The sequence below is a fragment of the Mugil cephalus genome, chromosome 10 (assembly GCF_022458985.1).
Source record: "Mugil cephalus isolate CIBA_MC_2020 chromosome 10, CIBA_Mcephalus_1.1, whole genome shotgun sequence".
NCBI lineage: Eukaryota > Metazoa > Chordata > Actinopteri > Mugiliformes > Mugilidae > Mugil > Mugil cephalus.
In genome coordinates, this window is record NC_061779.1 from 27,038,925 (window position 1) to 27,059,189 (window position 20,265).

Sequence of the window (20,265 nt, forward strand, 5' to 3'; positions counted from 1 at the left end):
TCCCACAGCAGAAGATTATGTCTATTGATAGAGAACATTTGCATGGATGCATGATTAAAGAAATTTTATTTCCCTGGGGTCAGGTTCACCTTCATCACTGTTCTAAACAGGATGACAACAGTTATTTTAATGTTTCAGGTATTACTTTTTTGACTTATGAAGAACATTTACTGTACTATTAGTACTATTTCTGCCATAAGCAGCAGTTCAAAATAATTACTAGTACAGTGCTATCAATATTTTAGCCTCCAATCACCATGTGGTCATTTATGTGTAATAGCATTGACGTTGCTATTACACTAGTGTATATTGTCTAGTTAATGTAGAAATTTGTCTGTGTTGTTGGGACTTTCTAGAGCTAGTGGTGTAAGGCACTGTTTTATTACTGACTAATGAGATAGTTTGGAAGGGTTTTCAGTTTGTGATACATTCATTTTTTTTGTCATCACATTTTGACCATGCATTGGCAAGTAGCTCCTGACAGTGAGAGAAAGAGAGAGAGAGAGAGAGAGAGAGAGCGAGTGAGAGAGAGAGAGAGAGGAAGAAAGGGAGTTGAGGTTGATCTTTTTCTTTTCTTTTCTTTTTTTAACAGTACACAGCAAACACAGAAAGTGAGGGAGGGCATTTTGTGTTCATCAGAGTTTTATCGTTGTCTAAGTTTAGATCTTGGCTCTCACATGGCTTCTCAAGTAACAAGACTGCAGGCTCACTGCAGCCACTCCACACTTCAGACAGAAACAGGGCTCCACGCAGAAACAACCCCAGAAAAGTAGCTGGTCACAGGAAAATGAGAGGAGGGGCTGTTAACACCAGACACTGTCATATAGGCTGACATTTCAAACAGGACTCGCAGACATAGACGTAGGCGTAGACGTAGACGTAGACGTAGGACACAAACAGGACCATACTGTGTGGAAGCAACCCTTCCCTACATCAGTTTATCTCTGGTTTCTACCTGGACAATGACAGAGCAAGCAGAAGGGGGAGTCAAGCTATCTCCAACCTCTGCTTCTGAGCAACAGGCTCCACATTTTCTACGAGATGTCATCTTCCATGGCAAGTTTAAGGTGAGTGTCTCTACAAGAGGCAAACTGACTGACAATGGGAGTTAAAGCAGAGGTATGGTTAGAGAGACAAGTAGAGATATTTTATGTAACGGTTGGTCTGTCCACATGTCACACATAACCTTATAAAAGGAATTTTTGATTACTGTATCTTTTGTTGCTTAGTTGCTTAGTAACTCAGAAAGCTTGCTGTCCAAAAACAACAGCGACCATGAGTTCTTTAAACTCACAAAACTTAACTTGTCCAGAATTGTAGCAGAGTTACCGAAGTGTCAAATGATAGCAAAAATGATAACCTGGTATTTGGGGAAAAATACCCATAAAACATACCCAAGGTCATTTGATGTATGTTAGAAGTTGTAGGTCTATTAAGTTAAGACCTACCAAAACAAGAATGGTTTTATTTTACGAGACATCTAGATACAATGATTTCCTCTAGTAAGGAGGAAACATTTTGTTTTTGCAGTTCCAATATTCCAAATCCACGCTTTTAAATAATATCACACAGCCTTGTTGATTTTGGTTTAGTGATAGATAGATAGATAGATAGATAGATAGATAGATAGATAGATAGATAGATAGATAGATAGATAGATAGATAGATAGATAGATAGATAGATAGATAGATAGATAGATAGATAGATAGATAGATAGATAGATAGATTTCAGAAAAGTGGTCTTGTGGGGAGACTGTTGTGTTAGTTTTCATGCTTCCAAAATAGATTGTCACTATATTTGACACAGTCGCATATCCAGATATCATTTGAGTTACTAAATACTTGTCTGTGGTGCTGGATATTTGCAGTGGAATGTTCTCCAGTGCTGCAGGTACGTGCGTAATGTCTCCACGATCAGGGCCTTTATTTCATTATTTTGCTGTAGTGCTATGCCTAACAGATGGCATTTCAGGCAGGCTATTTTTTCTGTTGTAAACATTTGATATGAAGTGCTATTCAAAAATGCACTCACTCATCAAATCCTTCCAGGTGACCAGTTCAAGAAGTGGACTGAAAGAATGGGCTATGCTGTTATTAAATCAAAGAATGGATGCTTAGTTTCTGTCTTTTATATTTTGCTGATTTCAGAAATGAAACCCCATTTGATGAATAGCTATATCATAACATATGAAAGGATCCATACAGGGAAACATCTTGCATTTGCAAAATTGTCCACCAGTCTGACATTGGTTTTCTGAAAATTCAGGCCACTCTCTGATACATAACTCCTTCAGTCTCAAGCTGTTTGTTTGCTCTTTTCCATCTCAAATATCCCCTCAACGTTGCAGCTGTGGCTCATTAGGTAAAGCAGGTTGTCCACGAACCAGAGGGTTAGTGGTTTAACCCCCAGAATGTGCCATATGCCGAAGTGTCCTTGAGCAAGACACTGAACCCCCAGTTGCTCCCAGTGTGTGGCCCTGGTGTGTGTCAATGTGTGTGTGCTTGTGTGAGTGAATGGGTAAAAATGTAATGTAAAAACAAGAACAATTACCATTTCAGTGAAAACAGCGGGTCTGCATTTGAACCACCATGTTTCAAACTTGGTATGAGGTTATTCTTTGCATTGTGCAGTTTACTGGCCAAGTTTGTCAGTCCTTTGAAATGTTTGCCACTCGTAGATTGTTTTCCTCACAGAGTTCAAGCAATTTTGTTTAACCATTGCCATGCTCACATTATCTAGAAATTTTTTGAAGACCTTGGAGAGCTCTTTACATCTTGACATGGTGACACCACACACAGTGTGTCAAGAGAACGGCAAAAAGGAAACATGAATGATTTAAACAACACAGGTTCCACCTAATGCTCTTCATGGATGTTCTAATTGTTGACTCCAAATCTTGAACCCCCGATTCTAATCTTATGGATTTAAAAGAATGTGAGCGATGTGTCGTTTTTGTTTCTCCCCATAAAACAATTAGAAATGTGTTCAATAACATTTTTTATAGGAGCTAAGTCTTAAGACCTTTGAAATGGCCCCATGTCCAAGTCTCAGAAAGCTTGTTAGTGTGAAGAAGATTACTGAATGCAGAATACCAACATCACATTTCAAACTTTGATGTTTCTGATGGTTTTTGACTAAAATCAGAAAATGGCTGCAGGCTATATGATAATGATGTTTGTCATTTTTTAATAGGGACAGAAACTAAAACAAGAGGCATCTATGTGAATGCCGTCTATTGCTCAACAAAATAACAAGTCAGAACAGTTATTGGATCATCAAGTGTAAAATGTGTGCAGCTGTGGTGTTCCTCTTTAAAGACTGGGTGTTCCGTGTATAGCTTGCACTGCAGATATCATTCCTCAGATCTGCTGCAACTAGACCTCATACTGAGAAATACTGTAATAGCTCAGGCATGACACAGCTCATAATTCACACACTATTTATGACTCATATAGAATTTACTTTAAACGCTGCACCAGGCATAACAGTTGCTACCCTTACTATGGCACGCAAGTGCCTCATTAGCTACTGAAATCATAATTTCATTGACCACATTTCTACATTTCCAGTCTAACCAAATTAATAAAATATGAAGCGAATTCAGAAGTAGCACTGCGGTACATGTAACGGAGAGGTAGGGAAGCCAGGAAGCCACATATTGAGCTTTGAACTGAAAACATTTCAATTTTATATATGGCACATTCATTTCTTTAGCTTTGCATGCCCAAACATACAATGTGTTGGGACAACAAAATACTTTTTAAAAACAGAGTTGAAATAAAATGGTGCAGCAATGACATTTTTTTTTTTTTTTTTTTTTTTTAGCCAGGCTATTGTGGTCACCATTGTTGGTGCCCTCCTGTGAGTCTGCTGCCATTGTTGTTGCCTCCCATCAGGACCCTTATCTAAAGGGCCCTGATGGGAGCTGAAAGCTGAAAATAAAAGGTTTGTCAGACAATGATTTAGTTAGTACTGACTTAAATAAAGAGAGGCTACATGATGAACCAAAAGAGAATTTACAAAAAGGGGGAAAAAGCAAAAGTAATTTTAGGACAGTGAATTGCAAATAGAAAACAATACAGAAAGAAATACATTGAACATTTCATAAACAAACAAACAGAAAAAATAAGCAATTCATATATTAAATAGGCACCTACCTACATGCATTTTAATGTGTTTTTTGGTACATATATTGGCATTTAAATGTACCTAGTGAGTCATTTGTTTATTTTTGATTATAGCAGTTTCCATTCATTATCTAATACTGGGGAGGGATCTAGTCCCTCTGAACTGTCACTGGGTGAAAGGTCAACACAAAGAGACGAACAACTGTTTACAATTACATGTGAGAGAGTGTGAGAGAAAACTAAAACAAAACAAAAAAAGTCACATCTAACACAGCATTTTATTATTATTATCCCAACATGTGTCCCGGAGCTCAGAAGTCCTTTAGCCTAGTGACACAGACAACCTTTCATACTCACACCTACGGCCAACTGAGTACCACCAGTTAACAAACATGTCTTTACACGGTGGGCCTTCTGGCTGTGAGGCATCAGTGCTAACCACCATACCACTGTGCTGCCCTAGTTAGAACTCCCAATATTTAAATATCACTTTAGAAGCCACTTGCATTTTTATTTATTTTTTTTTTTTTGCCACTTGCATCTTTAATCTTACAGTACTGGAATGATTTTACAGTACTGGAATACTCAGTGACAAAGAATGATATAATGGTCAAACAGTCAAACTAACATGGTCACATAAACATGTATGCCATAATGTGCAAGACAAGTTTAGTGGCATAACATGTTTAGTCATGACATCTGATATCAGCAATAGCCAACTCTGAGTCCATGAATTTTTCCCACCAGCTAGCAGTTAGCCCAAGGGAAAAACAAGTCAGTCTGTCACGACTTGCATACTTTAAAGCCTTCTCAACTTTGTCACATAGTACTCCAGTGCAGTGGCTCCCAGAGTGGGTGCTGTGACACTCCGGACAGGCCAAAAGTTCCATAAGATTATTATCATTATTATTGTGTGGTCAGAATTCCAGTAGGGTATGTCAGAGACTGATCTACATTTATCAGATGTATTTGTCTGTAGCTGTAACTGCTGTGAAATGGAGAACACAGATGTTGGGTGGATTTAATTTGCAGCTCTATATGTATCCTAAAATTACCTTACACTAAGTCTGTGAAGGTTCTCAATCATCCAGGTCATGGTAATCCAAAAAATGCTTTTTTGGATTACCTTCCACTAATTTATTATTAGATGAAGCTGTGTCAACGAGTTGCATTAAAATGTGCTTTTGTATATGTGAATTGTATTCTTAAGGTGGCAAATCTAATGCTTTGAGCATTATGCCAGTTATGTTGGATAAACAAAACCTTTGTTTGTTAATGCTAAAGACCTGTGGTCATTGCTGACAAGTACTGTGTGTGCTAGTAGAACAAAAGTAATATAGTTTACTGACTAGCACCACACCACACTGCCAATGACTGATGTAGTCCAAATGTATTTTTATTTATTTATTTTTTTTTTTTTCATGCTGAACTTAATCTTTTTCTGGCAAAGTATGGTTGCACATACAGGGGTCATCCCTGGTCCAGTGTCTCTCAGGGTCATGAAACACAGTACAATATTGTAACGGATGTTAGAGGGGACATAACAAGATCAGGTCACAACTGTCCCCTTTTAATGTAAACAGTAAGGATGCGCTGCATACATACAGTATATGTGCACTACAAAACAGACGTCGCAAAAAGTTCGCTTAGTCTACTTTTAGGACTTTTTGAGTCAATATTGAGTCATCGTGCAGAAAATTCTAAAAGGAGGAAAAACGTTTACACAACAATGAAGTTAATCAGTTCCATTTTGTGCAAAAGAACGTGCATGACAATGATGATTAAACAAAACCAAATTCAATCTGAACACACCTGTACAAGACAATAGGAAATTCAGTCTTTTTTTAAATTTAATTTATTTAATAGTTATTTATACATACTGTATAAGCGAGGAGGTGTTGCTCTAATGCTTTGCATCCATTTTTTTTTAAATTGCATGTGCTGCAAGGCTTAATGTTTTTCCACGAGGGCAAATAGTAAAAAACCAAAAGCTTCACTTTGTTTTGTCCATAGACAACCCACATTATATTAAATTCACATTGGTAGATTCATATTAAAAGAAAAGCAAAAATACTGTTCCATAAAACATTCAAGAAACTAGACTGCACATAAAAACATTAGGCCATGCTATTTCCTACATTCTTCCTACTCACTCCTCTCCCTGTCTTTCACCATGTGTGTTTTACCAGTTGCTGAAGGCTCTAACACCAGAGGAAAACACCCAGTGCCAGCATGGCCTCTTCTTCCAGGATGGGCAGCGGCGCGTAGACTATGTTCTCACCTACCCTGTGAAGAAGCCGGGTGGGGGACGATCCAGTCGACAGTCAGTGCACCTGCTCACTGAAAATGCTGTTGCCCGCAGCCTACGACGTGGCCCCCAGAGCCGTGGTGAACATCAAAAACAGCAGGCACAAAAGGCAACAGGCTCATCTTCCCAGCAGTCATCGCATGTGGCTGACGTGGAGTTGGGCTGTACGGGGGAAACCCTCAATGGCCAGGACGACCACAAGGCCTTCAGGAGGGAGGAGTTTGAGGGGAAACTGAAAGACATGGGCCTAGATCTGGAGAAGGATGAAGATGTGAGTTTATTTCTATAGCCATTCATGTTTTTAATGATTTTTCAGGCATGCATTATCTCTGCAAAGGTAACAATGTTTAGCTGAAGTAAGCAGCAGTGTAACTACCCACCACATTTTAGAAAGAAGAAAAACAAAGCTGCACTGTACACGAGTCTCCAGAGCACAGCTGTGACACTGGGTGTTTCAGCTGTAGTGTGTGAGCTGTGTGCTGTTATTATCTGTCAGTTGTCAGTTAGAGAGGAGCAAAAAAACACAGACAAAGACAGGAAGTAGAACCAGTTGAAAGACACGGGGCAAAAGGCCATTTCAAAATAAACCAGGAAATGAGGAAAACAAGGACGTTGTGGAGGGTGGAAGTCAGGTCTTTTTCTTGATTGCATTCGGTCACATTCATCCTTAGTTTTTACACTTCCCCCAACATAGACTTCGTTGTCTATCGAGGTAAACAAACAGTAGTAATTAATACACAGGAGTTACTAGTTTAACACATTAGGGTTAGCACACCCACACCCTTTAACATCTAATCAGAAAAACTGAACATTTCTAAAGAATATCTTTGGCATTACTAAACCGGACCAACAGTTCAACCCTATTGGCTACTTTGACCATTGTTGTTTGTGAAATTAAATCTTCATACAAACCATTCCTTTACAAATAATCACATAATTGTTTTTTAGTAGAGGTTCAGTTGCAGCAACCTTAGAAGATTGTGTATTGCTGCTTATTAAAGCTGCATTAAGTATTTAAAAGTATTATTTCTTTCTTGTATCTTTGGACATTTGTTGATAAATATTCATAGTTTGTCCTTGCTGGCATTAAAACATTTCAAGTATCCCAGTAATGGTGGTATGGTAATTAAGTACCCAGACTACATTTATGATAAAATTATAATATTGACATTGTTGTAGTCCTCTTTATTATGACTGCGTGAGTAGATTAAGGTTCCATGACATAACTCTGATGAGTATACCATAACTATAATTTACATGACATTAATATACAGTCACATCTGAAGACATAAAAGAAATGTTCACTTGGTTTAAAGCAATGCAAAGACAAGGTTAAATCAAGGCAGACAATTTCTGTAAAAGACAGTTTGCAAGTTGGCAAATGAGCCGTATCTGTGTATCCGTCTTGTAAAAGTGTAAACTGATATACTGATCTCATTTTGATGAGATGTGCTAATACCAGTATATAAATAGAAAATAAGTGCCACTCCACAGCAGTGACTTGAAATGACTGGGGGGGTGGAGGTTGCCAGTGCCCACACAAAGTCTTAGGCTCAAGGGGAAATGTAAAACCGTCACTGCAAATACACATGGGAATAATCTGTTTCAGAATTGAGGAGAGCAAACTATGCTAAGCTAGCTGTAATGTTGACAAACTGAAAACCACCATAGAGCTACGCCTCATGTTATTTCAAATAACACAAGGCCTTAACTTCTCCTTGAAGTCAGATAGGCAATCTACATTTGTTGCAGTTTGACGAAGCACAGGTGTTGTTACAAAACACTTGTAGCTCATCAAACTGTGGACATGCACTGTGTATCAAACAGTTTTGAATATTAAGGCCATGTATATGCATATACTGTAAATAATTATAGCACACAGAACAAACGATAAACTAAGGCAAGTAGAGCTCCCCCTGGTGTCTGACTGCAATACAGGTCATAAACTCTGCCTCTTCCATGTCAGGGGATGGGACTTGGGCCAAAGTAAAACACTTCAATACACGTGAAATACACAACTTTCAATGATGGTTTCTGTCACTTTATGTAATTAATACAATGCTGAGGCATGTTCAAATTACCATTTGTCTTATAAGATTCATTTAAGTGAATGCTACTGAATCATCATCATGATGACTACCAGATGCCATGTCAATCGCTCTGTGAAGTCGTCCCATAGGACTGTGAAAATAGAAAAGAAATAAGATAGATAAAAATAAGCTTAGTAAAGGCAAAGTATCCAATATTTTTTATTGCCTGGTGTAGGCAGAGCAGAGTGCAGTATTAATCTAACAAAAATGTGAGTGAGTCTGATGGAAGTGTGAGCAGGTCATCCATAAAGTGCCTCTGCATGACTCCACTCTTTAGCTCTGCTGCACAGACTAACCGTGGTTAGTTAAAAGCCATGGTCCAAACTCCAAAAATGGTGCCTCCCATATCCACAGGAGACTAGTGTTAGTTAGGCCAGCGGAGAGGGAATGGAGAAGTGAGGATATTTCTGTGCAGTTTATAACAGAGACAAACACCATACAAATAAAACAGGACAAGTTTTCATTAATGACCAGTCACATATGTCCCTTTAATCCTTATTAACAACTGTATCACTCCAACTATATTTGGGGTTTAATTCTATTGTACTGTGGTGTATGTTAAATTATTGCTATGGAATACAGACACAAACATTTAATCTTATAATGTTTTATTCTGAAGTATCTCTGGATAAATATCTTCTGTAAAGACTGTGGAACAGGAACACAACAACAGGGAAAATCTTTATCACAACTACCACAGATATACTGTCAAGCACTGTTTGGAAACATCTGGAGGACTTAATTGATAACTGCTGTTTCTCTCCTATATATATTTGAACTAACCTACACTAACCAACTTTTAATTATATTCTAGTCTACAAAAAGAAAAAAACAATGACAATAAACATTCCATCAGCACATCTTTTAGACTCCATCCCAAGATGATTACTCACTGACATTTTACCCAAAATTAACACTTTTATATTGGAACTGGTCAGCCTACCTTAGTAAACAATTTACATAACCCAGGCTTTTACATTTGTTATAATAAAATGTCTTTTCTGGAGCAAGGAGCACTATTTATTTGTTAATTATTTATTGTCCGTATTATCGGGAGGTCCCAAAAAATAATTAAAAATATGCTCTTGGTCCAAAATTGTGCAGCACATATGCTGACAGTTTTGCCAGCTTCATGTTCATGGGGGGAACTGTTGAACTGAACTGAACTGAACTGAATTGAACTTTGCTTGACCTATAATTTTTGATGTCCAGGATTCTATTCCATTTAATTTAACTGTAACTGCTTTTGTACATTATTTCTGCAAGACCAAGATTCCTGGGGTTGGCTTTGTGAAGATTCATGCTCCGTGGAGTGTTCTGTGTCGAGAGGCTGAGTTCATGAAGCTCAAAATGCCCACTAAAAAAGTAAGTCCTACCTTCTCTTTATCCCAGTGGCTTTGTCTGGTACTGAACAAAGAAATCAGAGCTTGTTTAATAAAATGATTAATTATTCATGTTTATATTCATGATGATTTAATATCAGTGCGCAATGTGCATATGAATTTGTACACTGATCAGGCATAACATTATGACCACCTTCCTAATATTGTGTAGGTCTCCCTTGTGCCTCCAAATCAGTTGTGACTCATCAGAGAATGGAGAATGTGGTGGTCACTTTCATGTCCTGTCAGTGGTCATAATGTTGTGCCTGGTTTATGTCCAATTCACTTTTATTTATTTTTTTATTTCAACTGTGAAGTTTGTTCACAATATACTTAACATTACACATATAACATATAGTATCTTAACCTGTATTTAGTATGTATTTCTCCTTCTCTGCTGCTAAAATGTTAGTAGTGTTGTTGTATTTATTTTTGTAAGTTGGTAGGTTGACTCAGGGACACATTCATTCAGACAATCATTCAAGGTTGTTTTCTTGATTGATTGTTTAAAAACTACTCAACATTGAAAGACAAGTGCACTAACAAATATTAGATTGCAAGTCAAATTATTAAAATGTCCATGAGAGTTTTACTCGTTAAGAGTCATGTTCATAATTGCCACGATTACTTTACAAACACATACAATACGACATTATAATGTAGCAACACACCTACTCTCTGTCTGTGCAACAGGAATTATAGTTCTTAAATGAAACCCAGAAGATTCAAGAAAATGTGACTTGCACTTACAAAAACTGGACTTAGTCCACAGGAGTTGTGGGTCACATTTTCCCTGAATTAACTGGTCCTGACAATCTGAAGAAAAATACAATTTGCACCTCACTTGACAGGTTCAGGCCAAATTCTGTAGTACTGTGAGGGGTTTAATGATCTTTCACCTCTCAATCTACTCGTTGCGGCCACGTTGATTAATTACAAACATGTTTGATAATTAGGATTTTCAAACAGAATTTCCAGTACTCTTCAATAAAATCAATCCAAGTTTCATGAAAACAAAGACTTGGATAAAGACTTATAATGACAATGTTTTATGTTGACCGTAGTAAACACTTGATTAGGTGCCATCACTGAGATGAAAGAAAAGTCAAAAAGTAGGCTAGGGCACTATGTAGTGCTCTAGTGACTGTAACTAACTGGAGCAGCTAAGACAGGTTTACAGGAGTTGAGTTTGGAGTGTTTGCTTGTTTATGTGTGTCAGAAAGACTGTGTCTTACCTTATTCTGCAATGTAAACCCTGTGTATGCAATGCCAACAGCTGAGGCTGGGAGGTAGTCTAGGACTGTCTCACACCCTAAACCCCCCAAACCCCATAGGTGCTCTGTTTTTATCTTAATCGAAAAACAGGAAAATTAAATGTGGTCTTCTAAAATGCCAGTGAATCTTGTCTGATTATTGGTTGATTATTGATATACTTGTTTTGACATGGCAACACATGATGAATATGTCAGTATAAATGAATCTACGGCACTCAGTCATAGCAACTATCACATTCCTCAGAGCAGAAGCTGAGGGTTAGGAGTGGCAGCAGTCTTCCACTCACCTTAAAAGTTTCATTTGAAAGCTTTACTCTTAGTCTTGCTCATCCAGACTGGAAAACACAAAAAAAATATTATCTTTGTTGTATTGTATCGCCCACCCCACTACCGCCTACAAAAAAGTAGTAATTCAGTAATGCACAACCTTTTTTTCATCTGGAAGTGTGCATTACAGAAAGGCAGTACCAGAACAGCATCACATCTCTGTGATGACATTCACATCTCAACCACCAAACTTGCTCCTGCCCTGCCAACCATACTTCCAATATATTCCAGAGTATCCAGGTGTTAAAAGTCCAATTATTTATTTGCATAACAATTTTGAAACATAACAAGACCCTGAAGTTCAATAGTATTTACTACTAACCTACTTTTGTGTGCCCATTTCCTCCAATCATTTGAGTTTACAATAATGTATTGCACAAGATCCTGTGCTAGGACACTTTCCACATTATACAGGTGCTGGCCAGTAAATTAGAATATCATCAAAAAGTTGAATTATTTCAGTAATTCCATTCAAAAGGTGAAACTTGTATACTGTATACTTTCCTTCCACACATAGTGATATATTTCAAGTGTTTATTCATTTTCATTTTTATTATTACAACTGACAGCTAATGAAAACACCAAATTCAGTATCTCAGAAAATTAGAATATTCTGAAAAGGCTCAATATAGAAGACACCTGGTGCCACACTAATCAGCTGATTAACTCAAAACACCTGCAAAGGCCTTTAAAAGGTTCCTCAGTCTTGTTCTGAAGGCTCCACAATCATGGGGAAGACTTCTGACTTAACAGTTGTCCAAAAGACGACCATTGACACCTTGTACAGGCAAGACACAAAAGTTGATTGCTAAAGAAGCTGGCTGTTCGCAGAGCTCTGTGTCCAAGCACATTAACAGACAGGCGAAGGGACGGAAAAAATGTGGCAGAAAAAAGTGTACAAGCTCTAGGGATAACCGCACCCTGCAGAGAATTGTGACGACAAACCCATTCAAAAATGTGGGGGAGATCCACAAAGAGTGGACTGCAGCTGGAGTCAGCGCTTCAAGAACCACCACGAAGAGACGCATGAAAGACATGGGATTCAGCTGTCGCATTCCGTGTGTCAAGCCACTCTTGAACAAGAAACAGCGTAAGAAGCGTCTCGCCTGGGCCAAGGATAAAAAGGACTGGACTGCTGCTGAATGGTCCAAAGTTATGTTTTCTGATGAAAGCAAATTTTGCATTTCCTTTGGAAATCAAGGACCCAGAGTCTGGAGGAAGAGCGGAGAAGCACAGAATCCACGTTGCATGAGGTCCAGTGTAAAGTTTCCACCGTCAGTGATGGTGTGGGGTGCCATGTCATCTGCCGGTGTTGGCCCACTCTGTTTCCTGAGGTCCAAGGTCAATGCAGCTGTCTACCAGGAAGTTTTAGAGCACTTCATGCTTCCTGCTGCTGACCAACTTTATGGAGATGCAGATTTCACTTTTCAACAGGACTTGGCACCTGCACAGAGTGCCAAAACCACCAGTACCTGGTTCAAGGACCATGGTATCCCTGTCCTTGATTGGCCAGCAAACTCGCCTGACCTTAACCCCATAGAAAATCTATGGGGTATTGTGAAGCGGAAGATGCAATGCGCTAGACCCAACAATGCAGAGGAGCTGAAGACGACTATCAGAGCAACCTGGGCTCTCATAACACCTGAGCAGTGCCACAGACTGATCGAGTCCATGCCACGCCGCATTAGTGCAGTGATTGAGGCAAAAGGAGCCCCGACTAAGTATTGAGTGCTATACATGCGCATGCTTTTCATGTTCATTCTTTTCAGTTGGCCAACATTTCTAAAAAAAACATTTTTTTCATTGGCCTTTTCAATATTCTAATTCTCTCTTCTCATCTCTTTTTGAGATGCCAAATTTGGAGTTTTCATTAGTTGTCACTTATAAATATCAAAATTAAAAGAAATAAACATTGGAAATACATCGGTCTGTGTGCATTGCATGAATATAATGTACAAATTTCACTTTTTGAATGGAATTACTGAGATAAATCAAGTTTTTGATGATATTCTAATTTACTGGCCAGCACCTGTATGTGCTTCCTTTAGTCCAGAGGTGTCAAACATGTGGGCTGTGGGCCAAAATGGGCCACCAAAGGGTCAAATCTGGCCCCGTGGGATGAATTTGCGATGGAAAATGAGAAGTAGATGGAGAAGGAGGAGGGCAAGGAGCAGTAGAGGGATGGAGAAAAAGGACACTTGCACTGTTTAAGTCAGCGTTGAGGACATAAGACAACACTGAGACCAAAACTAAACAGCAGATGGCAACAAAGAGCTGAAATTGCATTTATGTTTCTTTAAAATGTCTGCTTGTTCATAAAATGTGAAATCACATTTTCATAATATACATGTTCTTCTTTGCACTAAAACAGAGGCAAACATTTGCAGTTATTTATACTTTATTACACTGTCATGTTACTAGTCCCACCCACTAGAGATGAAATTGGGCTATATGTGGCCCCTCAACTAAACTATATAAAACATCTCATCTTCCGTACCGATTAATCCTGCACTAGGGTTGCGGAGGTTGCTGGAGCCTATCCCAGCTATATAAAATATATAAATAACATTAACATTATTATGAAACATTGCATACATTTCCATTGCTATGCAGATGATACCCAGCTATATTTATCCATGAAACCAGATAAAACAAATCTGCTGGTTAAGCTCCAAGCATGCCTTAAAGACATAAACCAGGGGTACAAATCTTAAAGGGCCACAAAGAATTTTTTCAATGACTTAAAGGTCCATTTATTGAGGTCGGCCAAGCCACATGCCATACTATTGTATAATATCCAAAACAACAACAAAAATACATACTAAAATAAACTGCAATTTCCATTTTGACATAAATTCAAATAAATACTTGAATAAAACAAAACAAGACCCCTGCCATGAATCAAGAAAATATATCATAAAATAATAATAATAATAATTAAATAAACACAAACAACCATAAGAAAGAAGGAAACATGTAAGTCTGTTCCAAGGTGAATTAAGCATCTCAGGAATGTCAAGACTAACACATAAAAATCAAACGTAATTGTACCTTTCAATTTAACAAAAAAATCAACACCTTCATAGATTCCTTTGGTAGACAAATATATCAAGATCTCAGGAATCAAAATGCAATGAAAAAGTATTTTACATTCAAAATGTGTAAGTGACTAATGTCACTGGTTAATGAAAGAAATTGCTTCTTATTTCCATTGGCCATCTCGAGATAAATGAAAAATGCAAGTTGATGACATGGTCGTGCGACATACTCGACATCCTTGCAGCTTCTCATCAATGATATGGAAGTGGTACGGATATCATAAGGTGGATGTGGAACAAAATTGCCAAACTGCCATAGTGGACGCTACAGAGCTTCTTTTATTCCATATTCTATTCAGTTGTATAACAGCTCATTTTTTTGTGTTAATTAAGCTGCTATGACCAATTAATTCCCCTTGTGGATCATTAAAGTCTGTCTAAGTCAGGCATGTCAAACATACTGCCCGCGGGCCGGACCCGGCCCGTTGGGTCGTTTAATCCGGCCCGGCATAAATTACTGAGTATGTCAAAAAAAGAAGCGAGTCTCTAGCTAATTTCTATTAAAAGTTGTGATTTTTTAAAATAAATACAAACCAAATGCTCCCTCCGGCCGCTAGAGGGCAGTAAATGTGTAAAAGCGCTCACGTCAAGCATGCGGCACTGACACGAGTTAGTCACAGGAAATAAACATTCGCAACGTGATGTGTCCAAGTAAAGATAAACCGGCAATCTTGCTTCACCATTCACCACTACTAAACAAGTTATCGGTCAACACACCCTTCCCAAAATGGCACTGTCAAAAAAAAGAAGAGTGGACACGGAGTGCAGAGTTTTCCAGGAGAAATGGACCGAGAAGTATTTATTCACAGAAGTGAATGCAAAACCAGTGTGCTTGGTATGTAATCAGCAAGTTGCAGTGTTCAAAGAGTTTAATATTCGGCGCCACTCATCATAAAGACAAGTATGTCATATTAAAGACAATTAATATTGTGCAGTATATTCTCAACTTCAGTAGGCCCAGCCTAGTAGTTTGATCTGATGTAGTCTAATCCTATTGCCCATGCACTGCTATAACTTTTTTATTTATTTATTTATTTTATTTTATTTTGTATTTCTTTTTTCATTTATTTCAAAGCAGTATGACAATTAAGGCGAAAATATTTTTTTTATAGCTCCCACTTGAGTTTGTTTAGTGTGGTGAGTTGGTTCAGGTGTAAAACTGCATTCACTCAACTGTTAAAATAAACCAGTTGTTAACACATTCACGGCCAAACATGAAAAATCATTTTTTTCCCATTGGTTTTGAATAAATGTGTTGTGCTTAGAAAAGATCCCTTGTTATCCGTGATTATAATATGTAGGGTAGGCTACAAATGTAGGCTGAATGATAAAGCATAGTACTGACAAACAAAGCTAAATATTTGGAGTTGACATTCTTTTGCTGATCCGGCCCACCTGAGAACAGAAAGTCTGGATCCGGCCCCAGAGCCAAACTGAGTTTGACATGCCTGGTCTAAGTCTAAGTACAACCACAAGCTGGAGTATGACGAGAGCCAGCAAATGAGTCAGGAGAAAGCAGTCACACCCTCCGGTAAAAGTGACAGACATCCCCAATTTCTGGGGACAGTCTCCGTTTTGGATGACCTGTGTTTTGTGAATGAGAAGAAAAAATGTTCCTTGTAGACTTCAACCATTACGGTAGCCAGTCGCGCTGCTACTGGCATTACCGACATAGCAGTTTAAATATGTTTAAATATGAATAAATATGTCAAAATAAATTAAACCATAAATGTCCCTGTTTCTTAATGTTTTCCCCCAGATTTAATTTCAGAACTCTGGACACTGGTAAATTGAAAAAAAAAAAAAAAAAAAATGCAGAAAATTGCCGATGTATACAGTCAGTCATATAAGATACAAGACAGAAGACAGAACCGAAGGGATTGCATTTTGACTGGTGGAAGACATGTTACAGTTTTCTCTTCCTACTTGGACCTGTAGTTAAGCAGCTTATTTGACTATAACTGGTCAATATCATTTTACAATTCTCAAGACAGAATGTAGTGACAGATTGAGTCAAAAACATAGGTCGGAATTAGAAGAGTTTTCATCGTTATTGCCAGAATGGCAGAATTTATCGGGACAATAATTTTCTTTAGCCCATGTTGGCCATCCCTATACTGCTGGCTGTGTGTCAACAAGTGAACTGCTCCAAAAGTGAAAGTTATAAAGCATTGGCAAGGAGATGAGTGTCCCGCATTGTAAAGGAATCATAGCTTGGGGGCCAGAATTAGGCAGCCTGCAGACCGGATGTGGCCCGGAGGTGCCTACTGAGGGCCTATGACATAAACTCTTGGATGGTCTGTAACTTTCTAAACTCAGACAAACCAGAAGTCATTGTATTTGGCCATAAAGACCCCTTTAGAGGCTCATTATCCAATCATATAGTTTCTCTGGACGACGGTGGCCTCCAGTACAACTATGAAAAACCTTGGTGTTATATTTGACCAGGATATGTCCTTTAATTCTCACATAATGCAAGTAACCAGGACTGCTTTCTTTCACCTTTGTAATAGAGTCACAATCTATCCTTTCTCAGAGTGATGCTGAAAAACTAGTTCATGCATTTGTGTCTTCCATGCTGGACTACTATAACTCATTACTGTCTGGCTGTCCAAATAGCTCTTTAAAAAGCCTCCAATTGATTCAAAAAATTAAATTAGCAAGAGAGATTATATCACTCCACTTTTAGTTTCTCTTCATTGGCTCCCTATAAAATAGTGAATAGATTTTAAAGAGCTCCTGCTTCCATACAAGCTCTTTAGGGGCCTACCTCTGTCGTATCTAGGTCCTCATAGTACCATATCAACCCAATGGATTGCCTCACTCTCAGGCTTTGTTGTGGTTCCAAGTTTCATAAAGTAGAATGGGAGGTAGAGCCTTCAGCTACCAGGCTCCTCTCCTGTGGAACCATCTCCCAGTTTGGGTCTGGAAGGCAAACACCGTCTCAACTTTTAAGATCAGGCTTAAGACTTTCCTTTTTGACAATAGTTATGGCTGCCCCAGGTGACTCTGAATCATCACTTAGTTATGCTGCTATGCTGTGTATGCCTTTCTCTATCCACCCTCTCTCTCACCTCCCCTATTTTGTTGTGAGAGCTCAGAGTTGTGTTTTTCTAATCTTCAGAGCTTCTTACTACCCCCTTATCAACGGACAAAACTACCATTTTGACTGACATGTGTACGTCAGCTCTGTCCATTGTCTATGACGATTCTCAGTCCGTCACGTTAGTTTGACAAAGTTTCTTGAAACTCCACAATCTCCATCTAATGGCAGCACACCTGATTAACATTTTTTATGTTATGGCCTTGCAGAGATCAGGTCTAGTACTTAAACTTATCCTACTAACTGGGCCACATTAGGATCACAGAAACAGACTGAACACACTAAGAAAAAGGGCACGTTGTATTGCTTTGCTTGTATTGTTTGTTGTTTGTTGTTTGGTCAAAGTCAAAGTAACATCTGCATGGATGCAGAAACCATTAATGTTGTTAACATCAGTATTTTTAAAGTTATGACTTATCTGTTTATCTAAAGTAACCTTAATTGAAGTGTTTTGTTTCAATTTCCAGATGTATGAAGTTAAGCAGTCGGGCAGTGTTATGGAAAAGATCAATTCTCTGGTTAGTAAAGTTCTGGAGCCCCTTCATCCTCATGTTGAAGTACATGAACCCAAGAATGTCAAACACCTGTCACTCACTTTTTCAAGGGAAAAGCAACATCTGTAAGTACACCTTCATATGTTATATCAGAATAATTGTTGAATATGTGAGGGATTGTTCATCTTTTAAACTGTTTAACTAAGATTACTGTGAGCACAGCTCATTGTTGAAACATCATGTAATGTAAAACAGTTCATGTACAACCTGATCTACCCACTGAACCCCAACTAGGAACCTTGTAGAAGTGGAACTCAGTTTAAACTTTTGTAAAGAGAGCTTTATAGGTTGTCTATGTAACAGTAAGGAGGTGACTAAACACGCATAGACATAAAACACAGTAATAAAGCCATGTGTGTGTTTGTGTATATGTGTTCGACAGGTTCGACCTTTCAGACAAAGATTACTTCTTTGACAGCAAAACAAGGAGTTCAATAGTAAGTCCAAGTTTTTGTGTGATCCATGTATTCAAACCTCAGAATCTGGCGTATATATAGGTGTGTGTGTGTTTAGAGAATATATATATATATATATATGTATATATATATATATATATAAAACATCTGGTAGACTTTACTAGAAACAAGGACTGAGTGCTGAACAGCAGTGGTGAGAAACCGATCAGCCAGAACATCATGACCACTGAAAGATGAAGTAAGGTGAAGTGAATAACAGCAGTTATCTTGTGGCCCATGGGTGGGATATATCGGGTAGGAAGTGAACATTTTGTCCTTAAAGTAGGAGAAACAGGCAAGTGGAAGGATTTGAATGAATTTGATAAGAGCCAATTTGTGATGGCTAGACAACTGGGCCACAGCATCTCTGACTGCAGCAGTGTTGCTGTCTACATTAGACAGTACCTATTAAAAGTGATCCAAGGAGGGAAAAGCATTGTCACAGAGATTGGGTCATGGGCAGCAATGTTGGGTTGGGTGCTGCTAATGTCTTGGGTATCAGGTACCACAGCACACCTTAAGATGTCTAGTGGACTGCATGTCTCAATAAGTTAGATTGTGTTGGTGGCAAAATGGGGACCAACACAATAGGCAGGTGGTCATAATGTTATGCTGATGAGACTCAGGTGGTGAAGAGGAGATAATGGATTAAAGTCAAATGGTAAATAAAAATCGAAGTTTAAAACAAAGACCCCAAACCATGACTGTTATTAACAAACACAATCTATGTAAATGAATCCTTTCCATATCGAATGCAACACTCATACTCAAACATTTATAGTCTATGCCTAAGGTATTCAAATGATGGAGAGCATAATTGCTATTTTAGTGTGGAGCTTTGCCATTATTGTAATGACATAAAAACATCAGCAGCATTGTGAAATGAGTAAAATTTTGTTTTTCACTCACTTTAGGTATTTGAAATACTAAAAAGAACAAAATGCAAGGCCAAGTACAGCATGGGTAAGTTCAGATTTCTGTTTTTCTAAGTGCTTGACTTATGAATAATATATCAAACTAGTTCTTTAGAATTTAAAAATTATTTATTTATTTATTTTAATGCAGAATTGAAATGTCTGGCTTGTGTTTTAAAATGTACACAAATTGAATGTCCAATTAACTGGAAATTAGGAAAATGGTGGTTTGATGAAACACGCTCTACTCCCTCCATCAGGACACCATATTTAAGGGTAAAATGTCCATTTGCTGCCTATGTCCCACCCACTGACAGGTGCCATAATAATGAGATAATAGTAATGAGATGCTTTATAGAACCCAGCCTGGAACCTCCAGAACAAGCAGTAAAGTGACTGTGGCAAGGAAAAACTCTCTTTTAATAAACCTTGAGCAGAAATCCAGCTCATATGGAGGAACCCATTTGGAAAAGCAGAGAGGGGAGAGGATCAGAAGAGTGAAGAGAGAAGCAGGAAGAACAAGATAAATGTACATCTGTCATACAAACATACTGTACTGTACAACTGACTAAATGTAGAATATAATTGTGATATAAGTAAGAGTCCAACATGTAGCTGGTGGCTGTTACAT

The 20,265-nt window shown here is 38.2% G+C and overlaps 1 protein-coding gene across 3 annotated transcripts in view; it reads left to right on the top strand.

The window, feature by feature from the left end:
• Positions 1 to 414: 414 nt before the first annotated feature.
• LOC125015121 (anoctamin-1-like) overlaps positions 415 to 20,265 on the top strand; it is a 40,831-nt gene continuing 20,980 nt past the window's right edge. For 2 of the 3 annotated variants that reach the window (XM_047596786.1, XM_047596787.1), the window contains exons 1-6: positions 415 to 1,067; positions 6,319 to 6,708; positions 9,794 to 9,892; positions 18,179 to 18,330; positions 18,648 to 18,702; positions 19,635 to 19,683. In XM_047596786.1, coding sequence (XP_047452742.1) covers positions 963 to 1,067; positions 6,319 to 6,708; positions 9,794 to 9,892; positions 18,179 to 18,330; positions 18,648 to 18,702; positions 19,635 to 19,683 — 850 coding nt within the window. In that variant the 5' untranslated portion in view covers positions 415 to 962. Of the gene's footprint in view, positions 1,068 to 6,318; positions 6,709 to 9,793; positions 9,893 to 15,389; positions 15,444 to 18,178; positions 18,331 to 18,647; positions 18,703 to 19,634; positions 19,684 to 20,265 lie in introns of those variants that run through there. The other variant, XM_047596788.1, reaches the window with a different exon arrangement.